Consider the following 16401-nt stretch of genomic DNA (forward strand, 5'->3'; position numbering starts at 1 on the left):
CTTTTAATGTAACAGATTGAAGCAGAGAATAGTCTACCAGCAGCTAGACAGAAAATGCGACAGCCTACCTTAACAGCTCTATTTGATCGGCAACAAAAACATGGTGGCAAGCCACCAGAAGCACAGGAAATTAACATGGCTATAGCTGAGTTGTGCACGGATTGGTATTCTTCACATCTATTTAGCCTTTTCTGTTTTTTGTATGTGCTGATAATAGTACTGAATATCTTTCCAAGTGCTGGTATCAAGTTTGAAATGTTAGTATTGTGACAACACTTTATTGTACGGTTTATCCAATTGCGCTTAAATTGTTGTCTGAGTGTGCAATAAGATACATTGTTGTCCTTTTTTTCTCGTAATATAAGCTTTCTTATTAATCTTGCACATTTACGCATCAGCATTTCAACATTTACAATTAAACCATATGTGGTTGATTCACTTATGGAAGAACCATGTATGTGCAGTTGGTGCAGCGGTTGAAATTCAAAGCCCCGCAGAAGATCTTTGGAAATGAAAAGCATTCATAAATACAATATTACGCTGGTCGTCTGACAAACATAACTGATAGCATGCCATTTGAATGAACCATTGTGTGCAAGATATTTGTTTTCCCTTTCCTGCATTGTTAATGTTTTGGGCCCATGCTTCAGCAACAATATTCATGTACACAAAAGCCCAAGGGTATCTTTTGTTATTGTTGTTTTCAACTGCCAAAGCTGAATCAGCCATTTCTGTGGATAAGTCTGAATTCATTATTTCTCAAGGATCACACTGCCATCTTTTTAGTAATGGAAATGAACTTTGAGGGCAGGGCTAAAAAAAAGAAAAGAAAAGAAAAGAAAGCTACTGTAGAATTAGACGTTTTCATGCTGAAAAAACCCACAAACTATCACAAATAGTTCATTAATGTGTGTTTTAGCTTCAAGTGCTGTCTTTGAAGTATGTTTCAGTAAGAAAGTCTAAGGGCAAGTTTATATAGAAAACATGTATTTTCTGTATTAGATGCACGTGATCTTTTTTTTTAAAGACTTTTAAAGACTCTGCTTTTTCGTTTTTCATTAAAGGTTAAAGTTACAGTCACCGAAGTCAGCCATATCAGTATCCTTCTTACCGGATACTGCTGTTTGAGCCACATTTTAAGGAACCCTTATTAAATTTTTTGCAGATTTCCTTGTAAGTAACCAATTTGTCTTTTACAAAAGGTAATTTAAGCCTAGCCAAGCATCTCAGTAGTATAATGAGAGATAAGGTGTCCTAAGCGGCAGTCATTCTGGGAGAAAACTTGACTGTAACATTCACATTACACTGCCTTTTCTGCAACATGAGATGGGACAATAACTACATCTATGGTATCAGAGGCAGTGAGCAGGTGTGCGATTATGGCAGACAGGCTGTATGTAGGATGTTTGGTTTTTTGTTGGGTTTTTTTTCCTTCTCAGCATTTGAACAGAAGGAGAAGAAATGACATGAATTCATGCGCCGCGAAACAACAGTACCAACTGTGTACAGGTGCTGAGCTAATTTGAATGCACCGCACTACTCAGCGAGTAGGTTTTCTCCAGTTGACTATAATTCTTGTCAGCAAACTAATGATTGGCTTGAGAAAATATAACAACAAGGGCTGAAAACCAGAAGCCAGAAATTTTGAATGAAACATTTTTACTTAACTGTGGGTTGGAACTTGGATTTTGACCTTGCCTAACCCCCACACCACACTCCTTAAATTCAAACATACATACATAATACACACGTAATTATAGAGCACAACTCAGCTGGGTGGTGAGAAGTAATGTCAGCACCCTCCCAATCTGTGGAGAGCAGCTTAGGGCTGCACATGGCTGCGCTGTGACGGAGCAAGCAGTGCACATCTCTGACAGCTCTGGCGTCAACCCACTCCTCATCTCATCTTCATCCTTCCTTCCCTCCATTTTATTTGGCAGTGTTCGCAGAGATCATGATGCCGACTCGTACTGTGTTTCTACACTGTACCTATTAAAATTTAGCGAAAATTAGTAAGTTTGTGCCTTTTGATCATCTCTCCTTACTGTCCCATTGGTGTCCAGCTGCTTTCTTCCTCTACTTCTCTCTTTACTCTCTTTACTCTTCTTTGTCTTTTCTAGCAACTTATTATTTCATATTTCCACCATGGCGCCGTGGATTTTCTACAAATCAGTGCTGTGCTGTTGTTTTTGCAACTGCAATCTGCCATTTTTCTCTTATTTTCCTTTTCATTTCATTTTTATTCACTCTTACTTGTTCTCCTGTCTCATGCATGTGCACACTCATGGCTGAAGATCTTCTGGCTTCCAAACAGATGTACTATGACAGCACTTGAAGAGGGCCGGTGATTTGGGCCAGTGAGCCACACATGTCTCTTGTATCCACCCTGCGCTGGGTATTCCTCCCTTCTACTCTTCTGTTTTTCCTGATCTGTCTATCACAAACTCTGCAAGCTGTCGCGGCAGGGTGACAGGCAGCAAGTATTCTTCTGGAATAGACAGGAAAGTCAGGAATCACATTGATGTTCAGGACACGTCCGCCGAAGCACAGCTAACACGTTGCCAGCCTTCCCCTCCCCTACATCGTCCAGCCACCTTATGTGGAGCTCTCTCATTCATTTGCCTCCAAATTGCTTTTCCTCCTTGCTCGCACTCCTGGAAAGCTGGGGTGCTCACAAGATTTCATTGGCTGCTTTGGAGGACTTCTCCCAGTGCTGGTTTCCTAAAAACTCAGCAGGATCACCACGAGCCAACTCTAGTGCATGCTATCACATAAATTCAAGCTTTATGTCCAGTGTTTGGATATTTCATATGTATCATGAGACAAAAGGCAGATTTATGATCCCCTGGGTTTATTCAAGCCCCTGTTGGAGCTGACAGACTTACTGCTTTTCACTGTTAATTACACATCAATATGCTTTGGTCTAATTGATTATACACTACCAGTAAATGATCTCACTGAATTCTATGTTTTTCTGACATCGCTGTCTGTTTTCACTCACTCTGATGGAAGGTAGGGCATGTAGTCAGACATTTATAGCGATGCGAAGCACATAAATGAATCCCGAGCCTTATGAAGCATCAGATGAGGTAAATGAATGTGAGTTTTGACAGAGCAATTTGGATTTATCCCAGAAATAAATAAAAGGCTCCTTAGAACCCACTATGACATTTATGATCTGAAGCCACCGGATCAAAACACACACTCAAATCAGACCCAAAGAAAGCTTTCAAATGATGAAAGTAATGAACTGGCTGTATCTTACAGTTATTCTTTACCTAAATCTTGAGCTGCAGCCACTGCCACTGCTGCATGTTTGATTAATACGTGTGTAAAACAAACCGCTTCGTGGCTATTCAGCAATCAGTCGTCTGCTTATTTGTATAAAACGTGTAATCACCGAAATACCTGCAAAAGTTGATGTCTGTGTGAATTCACGCCAGCAAATTTGCACAGACGAATGCAAATTTGAGAAAGCCTTGAAAGGGATTAAATTATTATCCTCGAGAAAAATAAAATGGACAGAGTGGAGCAGAGTTTGCAATGAGTCAGCCCTGTAATTAAAGAGGAGTGATCAATCTGTACCACTGACCACACTTATGCCAAGTCCATCGAATGGCTGCAGTAAAGAGCTAATTTAGAACCATTAGGGACTGCCGAGTTTGCAAACAGCCCAGTAATGATGATGGCTGATTCAAGTTCAAGGCTTGGCCTCTGTATAACTGTCAGACCTGGCAGTCATAAGGCAATATCAGTGAAAGATCTTAGATGAAGAGAAAGATCTATTTTAATCATATTTTTTGGTCATTTATATATTCAATGAATGCTAGGTTATTGGTCAGATGTTCCCATTTCCTCTGCGCTCAAGTGTAACTGCCTTTTTGTTTTGATTAGAACATTCCCCGTGCTCCTTTAGTGGTGATGATCACAAGTTGTGGCTTTTTTTTTATTAACACAACCAACAGTTTCAGCCCAGGCTGTCACAAACTGTCTCCATATTGACACACTCTGCATAAGACCTCAAACACTGTGAAGGACAGAAAGATACAAAGGTATGCTGGATGGAGGCAGCCAGGCATGTCCTTCATCTCCTTGTTATATTCACCATTTACCCTTTGTGTTTTTCTGGCAAGCATCCCTCCAGAGAGACATGACCTGAAACCGTACCCAGAGTGCCGTTTTCGCTGCGACTCCCTCTTCCATGTAAACGCCACTATGCATGAAATCATAAACTCCTCTTGCACGGTCCACCTCTCAGAGGAATACGTAAAGCTGAATAATAAACAACTGGGACTATAAAAAGGTCAAAAGGGTCCATACAGTTACTTACTAAAACAGCCTGGGAGAGTATAACAACACTCATTAGTAGAGTCACCCTACGACCCTAGCTGAGCACCTATTTACAGGAAACTGATTTGTTTGAACGTGTGCAAGAGAGGAACGTTTCGTTGAACGTTACGCAAAAGACCTTTTATGTGAGACTTCTAATCAGTTTAAGCTTTATATCACCTTACATGAATGTGTGGTATTCAAGCTCGAGTCCATCACTTGCGAGAAGGTGCAGATAATGACTTGATCACAGCTTTATGGGAAAACACAGAGATGTACATCCCTGGGAAAAAAGAACTACATAAACATTTCTAAAGGAACCAAGAGTAATGGAACAGCACATGTTCACAACAAGGAAACCTCTGAATAGGTGTGCTAAGAGAAAGACACCACAACTTCAACTAGGCTGCTGTAGCATGTTTTAAACAGACAGCAAAGTCTCTCTGAACGAAATGAAGGAAAGAGCGCTGTATGGGGCTCGCTGAGGGAAAATTAGACATTTTTGTGAAATTAAAAAATGTTTTGACCTGAAGTTTAGGAGAGGTATGACCGAGCATCAGAATGATTGAATGAGAAGAGAGCCCATGACCAAGTGAGCGGTTTGACCTCAGCATAACCAGTTGTTGTGCCATGATTCAGAACATTTAAAAAAAAAAAAATTTAAATCAAGGTGTCCCTGATATAATGATGAACTGGGACTGTTTTGTATGGGAGAGTGGACCAAAAGCTTCCCTATCATTTTTAAATCCATTAGCAGCTAACATGAGTCCTGATCGAGGTTGTTGCTGCTGCTGTTGTGATGATTAGCGAAAGAATCTTGGCAATTCCTAATAGCTCTTATATCCCCTCTCCATATAAAACCTTCTTGCTTGTCATTTAATTAATGTTTCAGTCATATGTGCAAAGGAACACTGGCAGCAAACCAGTAGGTTTGTATTTTTGCAATCAACAGTCAAAATGCCATCACTGAGCCTCACTTTTTTTTATTTATTGACAGATGGGAGAGCTTTCTGGAATAGTCCAGGCCCATAATGCTGCCTTTTTTCAGTCTCTTATTCTCTCTCGCATTTGCATGCCATGCTGAATCTCTATTCTTAGCAAAAGAATAAACTAAAGTGATCTTTTTGACCTTGCATCCAATTGCTGATAAAGAACCAGGCGGTGACCACATTCTCGCAAAGATTCTTTCTTACTTGCCTAGATCAGCACACTGTCTTGTCTTATCTGCTTGTGCTGACCTGAGATTCCTCTACCTCTCCCGACCCTCCGCATATTAATGAAGTACAGATGAAAGGGAGCCAGCCAGAATTAACACTGCATTTCACACTCAAGTACATAATAGGAATCAGTGAGTCTGAACTGTCTTTGAAATAGCAGTTTTCCTGGTCTGATTGGTCAGAGTTAGGTCTAGCCAGAGTACAGACTTCATTGTTCCCACGCTGGTCTGACTAAGCCTTTATTTACTCCAAAAAAGCAGTCGTGATAGTTGTGTTTGCAGATTATTTGATTAATAAATATTTTTCCCATTTCCATGTTTTAATCAATAATGTTATGTAATACAATGATATTAGTCACAGTAGAGTAAAATCTACCCCCCTTACAATAATCAACCACAGCATGAAGACCAAGATCTGCACGTCTTTGTCACTGGAGTGCTGTGTTACCCTTGATGACCAGGCTTTATATGTGTATTCAAACTACAAAGATATGTGTCCATTTTACCAATAAAACATCTTAAAATGCAGCAAACACAGCTTGAAGAACTTTTTATCAGCAGAGGAATTGGTCTTTGTTTAGTGCAATTTAAAACTCTAAAACTGCATCTGCTCAGTGAATACATGTTTCCAAGCCACAGTACAAGACAAGCGCCGCCTCTTCTTGTTCGATTATTTTCTGCTGTATCTAAAAGGGATGTGCAGACAAAAATCCCAAAATAGTCACCTTATTATTGTGTGCAGTACATTTCTGATAAACAGTATTTACCACTAACCTCAATGAGAACCTGTTTCCTGTAACTGCTTCAAAATGAACAACTGAATACTGAATGTAGTAAGCTCAGTCGGAAGGGTTTGTTTTGCATTATGTCTAATTTAATAGAGTGTTGAGTGGGAAACAAAAGTGAGTCTAAAATGCAGCGCTGGAAATAAACAGAAATATATGCAGGGAATACAATGTTCTTCTCACTGTAAATGCAGCTATCTGGGTCTGAGATTTAACTAGCGGTGTTGTTAAAAACACATTTAGCAACATTGAACTAAAACTAAGTTAAGTTATAACATTTTTTTCAGTTATTTAAGGAATGAGCAACAGAGCGGCATAGCTACGTGCACGCCATTCAGGCCCTAATGTTGCCATTAAAGAGTGCTTTTATACATATTGTCATTCAATGTCCAGAAAGAACCCAAATTGCATTTTCTCTGGTTTCATTCTTCTCACATCTGTTTGACAGCATAAATCTAACCCATAACAACCTTTCTTCCAATCATGATGCTATTGCACGGGAATATGGCAGCTGCCTGCAGCCTTTGATTTCATCTTGCCCCAGATCTGCATTGTAATGAGCACTCAGGTCAATCAATAATTCACTGCAGTTTCACTTATAAAAAAAAAGAGTGAGAAAACAGATCAGCTCATGGGTAAAACGGGAATATGACTTTGATCAGTGCCATTAGAGACACATACAACACTGTAGCACTGCTTTTGTCTTTCTGCTGTATTTGTCAACACAGTAAGAAATAAAGGGAGGAAATATGTGTGTCTGAATTACATTTAATGCTAACACATATGTGCTGAGTCTGCAATGAGTGATGATGGAGTTTATTGTTGTTTAGAGAGTCATGCTGAGACTTCAGTCTGCAAAGCTTTCCTTGCTTTGAAACCACACCATTCACTGAGTTTTCCATTAGGTATGTGGTAAATACATTTTTCTCTGAAGTCATTACCTTTAATGAACACCTAACAATAGCTGCGGATTTTGTTTTCTAAAGAAACTTAATTTGATACAATGAACTAGCATTTTGTCCCCTGTTGGCATCATAAGTGCACCCATTAAAAGGAAACTAACTCTGATATATAGTTAGGGTTTCGCTGCGAATTCGTAGCAGGCATTACTTTTCTGCAGTTTTGTGTTATTTGGGTCATCAGAACTTTTTGGATCATAATGCTATGTGGGTGTCAATGTGCCTAACTTTGCCATCAACATAAATATATCACACATTAAACACGTGCACGTCTGCACATTTTACTAACGGCCTGTCTTTCTTTGTCTCTGATCAATAGTTCCTCCAGAAGACCCAGTCATCAGCGGAGGGCCAGTTGTAAGCCTAAGGGCCGGTGACCCACTCAATCTGACCTGCCATGCTGACAATGCCAAACCTGCGGCCTCAATTATCTGGATCCGCAATGGAGAGGTCCTTAATGGGGCCATGTACTCCAAGGTAAGCATAGAGGTGTGTGTCATTCCAGGTATGTAGAGCAGCTGGGAAAGGGTTGTTGATGACGTGATGACGCAAGAGTTGAATTTTTTTATATTACTTGATTTGCTATTATTTGTTAATATTATTAACATTTTCTCTACTTAAATTAAACTCTACTCCATTTTTACCATTTCACCGAGTGTCCGATGGATGGATTGCTTTTAAAAATGCAGTCCCTTGAAAATTCCGATCGCGTTTGAATTACTAAAATACGGCTGGTTTTTTTTCTTTCTTTTTTTTTTCCTCCAGTACCCAAAGCAACTCAGATAGTGGTGAGATCACAGAGCTATCCATGGCTTTGCGTTTGTCTTCAGTGTTTAGATCTTTTCCTTCAGTGGCATTTATCCCACCACCCTAAAAAACTCTACGATGTCACTTTCGCTGCTGGAATCTGCCTGAACCTTTTCATGCCACAGTATGATTCTCAATGACAGATCACGCTTTTGATGCTGCGGTACACAACAGTGCCCGTTCGCACCAGCCCAATGTTGGGATCACCTGATCCCCATAGACTCTTGACTGACATTAGCCCTTAAGGCTAATCGTCCATTCAGCACTGTCATGTTCTATTTCTATTTAAACAAAGGACATAAAGAGACTCGGCACTTTAGAGCACTAACACCTCCCCCGCCTTCCCTCGCTCCCTGTACTGCCTCATCCCATTATCGGCTTTTTTCAAAGAGCATATAAATGCCATTGATTGGACTGTGGTACAGCACCAGGCCGTTTTGAATAAAGTGATTGCTGGAGGTGCCGTTTGCTAATACTGGGCGGGGAGTGCGCTTCCTGCCTTCACTTCCTCTCAGAGCGAAGCCAGATATGGGGACATTCTGTGCTGGTAGCTGATGGATGCTCACATGTCTGTGTTGAGCCGAACGATGTGTGTCTTTCCTCGTCTATCTCTATTGCCTAACATTATGGAGTGAGGTTGGGGGGGTCAATTAAAAGAACATGACTCTTTTGTGGATCCAAAGAGCAGTGTGGGAGACTACATCATCGTCATCCGATCTGATGGTCTTCTCATATCCCACAGATGTAGAGGACTAATGTGAGCAGATGTGGTGGAGGATTCACAGAAATAGCTTTCCTGATGATGTCAAAAGTAATGATGGTTGTGACCCGAAGATAATTTCCCACTAAAGGCCTCAAAACCTCATTTCCACGAGCTCTTAGCAAACTATTTACTGGAACAGTGGTTAAAGAGAAAATGTATGATTAACACCATCGCTTGGCAAATAATGTGCGTCAGTTCTCCCATGGAAGAGAGCAACTTAAATGATGCATTGCTTATCATTAGTGAGGGTAGCTTTCAGTAAATATAAACTGTGGTGTATCATGGAGGAGGCACCCCAAATAATTAGAGAGGAAAGTAAGGTGAGTGGTTCAAATGTCAAGTCTTGCTTGGGCTTGAGTAAATTATTGAATAATGCTCAATTCTCAACTCCCATCTGCTCCAGTGGAGCTGCTCAGCAGAAAACTGCAAAGGGCTGTTTGTAACACGCAGCCTCAAGGTCTGAGCTGTGCTTAGGAGGTGTGCAAATTTGCTCCATGATACATTTGTGTTGGAATGGTGCAACAAATCTTTTGAAGAACATGATGCACTTCCTTACCGTAAAGTCATTCTTCACAATGTGCAAGATATTTTTCCTGAATGCTTTGGTAGCAAACTGAGAGTGGGAGATAGAGGATTATCTCAGTGGTAGAAGGGGAAAAAAGGACAAAAAAAAAAGGAAGGAATTATATTTTTATGAGCCATTCTTGTTCTGGCGTATGGAACACCATTTTGTATACAGCCTCTGCTTTGTCACCTTTTAATGCCAGGTAAAGGTGCTAAAAATCGTATGAAGTTGATAATATCAGTGTTAGCAGGAAACATTTTTTTTAGTTTTTGTCAGTTTTTTTTTCCCAACCCTCAGAAATATTTAACACAGCTGCTTTTTTACCGTCCCTTTATTCCATTATGAGTTTTTTTCTCATAAAGCCATGGGAGGTTTGTGTAATTAAAGCACTTTATTGTATTTTAATCATCACACTCACTGCATAATGGGAAGGGAAATACTTACAAATAAAGTAACTAATTAAAATTTGGTTGAGCATTATTGTGTCTTTTTATTTTGAGACAGGTGTAATGATGTAAGTCAAAGGGCTCCTTAGTTTCAACTGTACACTGGTTTCATTTTAAAAAGATCTCAAAAGATTTTGACAATCCAATTAACCTCATTTATTAAACATTAAAAGTAAAGGTGAAATATAGATCACTTCAATTAATTGCATTTAACAGCTTTTGAAAACAATGAGTTAAGTAAAAGAAACCTATTTAACCTCAGTTACCATATGAAAAAACAAAAGAAATAAAAGTATATTTCATATATATATTGTGCAATTAACTCAAGAGAAGAGGAACATTTTGTGGTGTAGATTAAAAATGGAAAACTGTTTGAATATAAATAATTTGATCAGGTCAAAGTAATTTTGGAAGAATTATTAGAAAAATAATGATTATATATTCGTCTTTACACGGCACATTTACCAGCATCACTGTGTATGCCTTCAAAGTTTAATTAGGTCATCTTAATGTCAAAAAATGTAATTTTTCTTATGATTTTTACAGATTTTCCAGTTTTAATGAAGTTTATGTTGGTGTTGACCAGTAGGAAATTGCATATAAATTTTCTTATTAGGCAAAAATTATATGTAAATTTATATCCATATACAGTACTATGCAAAGCTTTCGAGACATCTGTCATTCTCTTATACTTTGCTAGGAGAATGGGTGAAAGATTAAATAATTTATTGAAAAACAAACAGACATACATTGAAATATAGTTTATAAGGCAAAAACAGAGTTAGTACAAAGCTCGAGTTTAAAAGTCAATATTTGGTATGATCACCTTTATTCTTCAACACAGCCTGAACTCTCTTAAGCAATTTATTTAAGTAGTCTTCAAGATACTTTGTAACTTTGGATGTTCGCTGCGTTTTGTCCTATGCTATGTCTGTTCTGTTCACTGAGGATCTCACTGTTTCAGTAATGTTGAGATCCGGGCTCCGGGAAGGTCAATCCATAATCAATAGTTTTCTGTTGTGTGTTTTTCTATTAACTTGTACTTTTGCTCAGTTTTTTTCCCTTTTCTTATGGACATAGCTTTCAGATAGAGTTTAGTTTTATCTTAGGCCGGTTGCATCTGCTTTTGTCTTCAACTTTCTTCCAGTTTCCTCATATTTTTTGAGGGCACACTGCACACCATGCTGAGATATGCCAAGGTTTTGACTAATAGCTCATTGTTGATACAAAAATACTATTTTGTGCCTTTCATACTGTGTTATCTTTGAGGTTTTTTATAGATCGGACTAAAGAAATGGGAACAAATTATGTGTTTTTATGACATGCTACTGGTAGCACTAGTAGCACATATTATTTAAAATAGGTTCTTTGCTAAGTTTTATATCTAGACACAACACTGGTTTATTCCTTGAGTAAAGAGGAAGAAAAACTAATTTATGCTTGAATGACTCTTTAATTATTTACAAACAAACAAAGGTCTGAAAATGGTCAGGCACAAGAACTGGACTGAAAATGAGTGGAAAATGTAGCCAATGTCCAAAGAAAAACTTTGAAAGACCTTCAGAAAGTCTGGAGAACTATTGCTCATAACTTCATAAAAAAAAAATAGAGGTGGCTATAAACCTTTGCACTTAAATTAACTGTATATTAAATGACATTAAATGACAAAAAAGTTTTGCTTTCGGCTACATGTATTACAATTTGAGAAAAATACAAATAGAAGAGAGCCATGTAATCACAAGTAAGTATTTCGGACTAACAGTAGATGAACTTTTCTGGTATGTATGTCAAGTTTTATTTAATAAATTATCAATTAGGTTCATGTATTTTAATGACTAGTTAACTAAATGGATATTCTTTTTGAAACCACTCACTAAAGAAAAGCTCATAGTTCATTCTTTCTCTTTCTCTCCATTACCCATTTCTTTTTTACATGCAGCCACTTAGCTTCCAGAATTTTTTATGCTTTATGCTGAGGTGATCTGTCTTCAGTATTGACTGTTACTTTCTTTCCTAGATACATTTGGCTGCTCAGAGTTATATTTCACTTGGGATATGCATTACTCATAACACTCATGATTTTGACATGTGTCTGAATTCATTCTAAGTCAGGGTTCTCCCTTGTTATTAATACTTATTCTGAATAATTTGGTGGATGCACTTGATCCAGACCTTAAAACCTGGTCTCAGTACTGGGGTTGTGCTATTCTATGTTAACAAGGCACCGTAAACCACTGGCATATGATTTTCTTTTATTTGTTTGTTAGTTTGGATTTTTTGCTTCTCCATTGAACAAACATGCCCAGAGCTGCAATCATCAGTCTTTATGGATATAAACCTAACACCTCTAGCTGAGCTGTTATTGGACATCGTTCAGTTCTTAGACAACCTATTTGAGTAGATTTCTTTTGTTTGGTTGCTTGTTTTCCAAACCGGTCTACTTCTGAGAAGTCACTTTCACGTTAGGTTAAAGCTTTGATTGGCAGTCACAGCTTTACATTTAGCTTTTATGTAGGTATTGCTATATTAGCTGGCCAGGGGCTTATCTAGCTGTGATGCTGTTTTTGTGAGCAAGAAGGCTGTCTGTCTCTTAAATGAAAGCCACAGAAAGCACGGTATACCCCTACTTAAGCCAGACCAAATTAGTCTACAAAGCAAGGAAATATTAGACCCCAGTAAAATGAGAGAAAAAAAAGACATACTGAGATGCCCATCTTGAAACCCCAGCTAACATTGATTAATAACCAATTTTCACCTTTTTTGTAACCCTCTGGACGTCAGAAATTACCTAGTACCTAGTAACTATAGCTTAAAAAAAAGCCGACTCATTCCCTTTCAGTCCGGTTATTTTGTCATTCATCTCCTGCCATGGTAAAAATATTCTTCACATGGCTTTAGGAGGTGAATATAAAAATTTATCAAATTATAATGTGGCATGGTGTTGAATTCAATGCTGCAGCCAGCTAACCCCTTTTCTAAGATTAATGACTTCAGACAGGTCCAAAGCGACGAGGGAAACAATCCTGATTGTGTCAGAAAGGATATTACATTGACATATCCCGCGTCTGACAGCCAATGTGTTCTGCTTTAGAAGTGACTCATGCACAGTTATGAATTTCATCACATGGTTCTTCACATACAAATGGGCTTCCCACAAGTATGCAAGGGATCTAATATCCCATTACAAGAGAATACTTTTTTTTTTCGCATCAGTAATACAGAGTTTCTAATCTCAAACGCGTTTAGTAGATACTCTACCCTGACGTATTTTAATTTGATCAGAGTCTTTTCCTGGAAATGCCTAGCCATGAGGTTTTACAACTTCCATGACATTTTAATCATGCTATTCACAATATAGTATGCTTAAGTGAGAAAGACAGCACAAGTGTGGATAATTAAAATGTTCACATTAAGTGCAGAAATGAATGGATAATTACCACTGGTTTGTACTTTGGCAATGAACCTCAGTTTGACTCAGGAAAATGATTAATGGGTACTGGTAATGGTAGATGGAATCTATATGTTGCATTTTAGTACAGAGAACTAAAAACTTGCAAAGTTTTAGTTATGTCATTTCAACTGCATACGTTATAAATCTAAACATACTCAACAGCCTGCAGTAGTTAACTAACAGCTGAGTAGATATAGGATCTGATCATCAGTATTTTTCTTATTGTATGGTAGCTACAAAATTATGCAAAGTGAAGAGCAAGTACTGGATGTATTTTTGGGAGGTAAATCCAAAGTTAGCAGTGCAGTAAAGCAAGTCAACTGAGCTCCTTCTGGTCAACGTAGGAGTAAAATATTTTGGTGTTCTTCAATAGGAAGGTATTTTTTGTGTCTTCAAGAAATGCAGAGCAACAGTGAGCCTGCTTTAAAAAGATGGCAGGGAAATGCATCCTGACTTTGTGGTTGACCACACTGTGCCCTGTTGCCCAAGCAATTTGTTCTAGTCAGTGACTTTGTTCTGTCCCGCACTGGTTAACATAGACTCCCAGAGCCCTCCCCTGAGCGTTTGAGGGAGCGTGAGAGCTACTGAGCGCTACCAACTGATTCCAGATGGCTTCCACAATGTAGGGCTCAGAGGATGAGCGCTGAAAAGAAGATTGATTTCCTTTGTGGAGTATGACAAGCCATGCACTAGAGCGCAGCTCTCCAGACACACAAAAGCAAACTCAAGAAATATATTTCTACTTTTTTTTTTTTAATATCAATCTGCTTTGCAGTAAAACTACAGGCCAGAGTGTTCTGAGGGTTTGTCTCTGGATCCCCAAGGGAGTAGATTTGTGTATACATAAATTTTCTGCCTTTTTGCAACAATTTTATACCTTTTCCATCAAAGCTTATCCAGCAAAGCGTTTCTTCCGCCTCTTTTCTCTGTTTGTGCGTCACTTAAACAATTTATAATCCCAGTTTGAATTGGGACTATTGAAGATACAATCCGATATCCCTCGGATTCTGCAGCATTTGGAGTTCAGTACTCTGCTCAGCATAAAAATAGCTCAGGTTCTATTTATTGATTATGATAAAGCCAATCCAAGGTCCCACTATGGTAATCCATTAGAACAACAAAACAAACTTGGCATAGATTTAGAGGCTTAAGCATTCATCCACAGAACTGCCTTAACTTTGCTCTGTATTTCTTCCCTCTTTGCAGACCTTGCTCCGGGATGGCAAGAGGGAAAGCACCGTAAGCACACTCTACCTATCGCCTTCCAACATTGAGACAGGTCAGCAGATCATCTGTAAGGCCTCCAACAAGGCAGTCCCCAACGGCAAGGAGACCAGTGTCACAATTGACATTCAGCGTAAGCATACCACTTCTTCTCTCTGTTATTCTGATCTGTGAAGACCTTTTTCATGAAAAATATGGGTGGGCAAAGGGTCAGCTTAAAACTTGAATTTCTAAATATATGAGGCATTTCTCACATGTAGAGTCAAGACACTGTCAAATACCTGCGTGGCTAACAGTGAGAAAATCAAGCATTCATTCTCGGCTCTGCTGGATATTTATAATTGGTTTCCATTTTTACTTACATATAGTAATCCTGCGTATGGACTGGTGCTGTATTAGTTTTTCTTTTTTTCCGTTTGTTTGTTCTGATGCAACATCAAAGAAGCCGTCTATCTAAAATGAATGGAGCCTCCTTTTTTTGGTCCATCTACCTACCTGCTGTAGCACTGCCTGTTATGGTACTGTGCGAACTGTATCCACCTCTTTTATTTCCATGCTCATGCCATCAATCTTTTTGATGAGAACATCTACAGTTCCCCTGTAAAATAGGCAAAGTAAGCCCAGCGTGTAAAACACATTCAGCCTCAATTGTCAGGGAATCTTTTTTCGATCAAGAAGCATTCACAGTAAGAGAAGGGCTCTGAACAAAGGGATTTTGCATCACTCACAACCCCTTCAACACCATTAAGTATGACTAATAAAGCAGAAAATGCTATTTAGAGAGCCATTATGACTGACGGCTCCATTCTTTTCATTATGCACACCACAAGAGGCAAGCATGGCAAGAGCGGGCACGACACGATCAGGCCAACTCAGGCGTGGGGGTAAAAAATGATTAACAATTGTTAGTGTTTGCAACTCTTTCAGTTTGCCCTCTTCATTTTTGTCATGCAGTCAGAGAGGGAAGTCATCCCACATGTAAACTGATTTGTCACCATGTATAATGATGTGTCTGTGATAAATGCTTGCCATCATAGCATCATCCTCGCTTCTGAATGTATGATTTAACCCTGAAAAATGAGTGGAGCAGGTTTCTAATTAGCATTCCAAAATGTGCTCTTTACACAATTAAAGCTCCTGAAAACATTTTTCACAGTGTGAGATCAAACCGAGCGACAGCAGAGACTAATTGTCAAGATTCAAATTGTCTCCCACAAGGCTTAGGCTCTTGTCTCCCTCGTTCTCACCTCCCCCGCCCTCGCCCAGATTTGACAGGTAATGTTCAGCACAGTTCAGCAGAACCTACAGTTTGTGCTGAGATCCGCTTCTAAATTAAGTTGCCTCTGAAATAAAACTTGCTTCAGTTGAACTTTGATTCATTTGTGCTCGATATCAATCTGTTTAATTTCAGTGCAGCCTTATTTGGTTGCAATGGTTCTGGATTAGCAACAACATCTGTAACACAAGTGCAAAAAGATTATGCTTTAAAGACCTGACTATTCACCAAACATGCTGTAAATCTAACGTCTTCAGAAAAGTGTTAAAGACAGGAACGGAACATTACAAGGTGGTGCCTTCACACTAAAGTTCTTTCCTTATACAAGAGGAAATAAGCACAAGCTGTGCTCTAATTCAAGTGCTTGATCTTCCTCAAAGCCAATTCCATAAAGGACAAGTTAATTACCAAGACACTGTCCTCACATGACAAAGTTTCAACAGCAGGAACTGCCAATATCCAGGATGATAAACATTAATTAGGATCATACAAGTACAGTGGTTGTTTTTATCAGTAACTCATAACCACCTTAGCTGGGCCGATGACTTGACTGTATGATAATTCCTTTTAATTGTCTCTT

General features: G+C 38.8%; 1 protein-coding gene across 8 annotated transcripts in view; it reads left to right on the forward strand.

The window, feature by feature from the left end:
• kirrel3b (kirre like nephrin family adhesion molecule 3b) overlaps nt 1–16401 on the forward strand; it is a 164684-nt gene that overhangs the window by 106439 nt on the left and 41844 nt on the right. For 5 of the 8 annotated variants that reach the window (XM_039598356.1, XM_039598357.1, XM_039598361.1 and 2 more), the window contains exons 5-6: nt 7609–7778; nt 14528–14678. In XM_039598356.1, the coding sequence (XP_039454290.1) occupies nt 7609–7778; nt 14528–14678 (321 nt within the window). The remainder of the gene's footprint in view (nt 1–7608; nt 7779–14527; nt 14679–16401) is intronic. The other 3 variants (XM_039598358.1, XM_039598360.1, XM_039598363.1) reach the window with 1 other exon arrangement.

This window comes from Oreochromis aureus, linkage group 14 (assembly GCF_013358895.1).
Source record: "Oreochromis aureus strain Israel breed Guangdong linkage group 14, ZZ_aureus, whole genome shotgun sequence".
Lineage (NCBI taxonomy): Eukaryota > Metazoa > Chordata > Actinopteri > Cichliformes > Cichlidae > Oreochromis > Oreochromis aureus.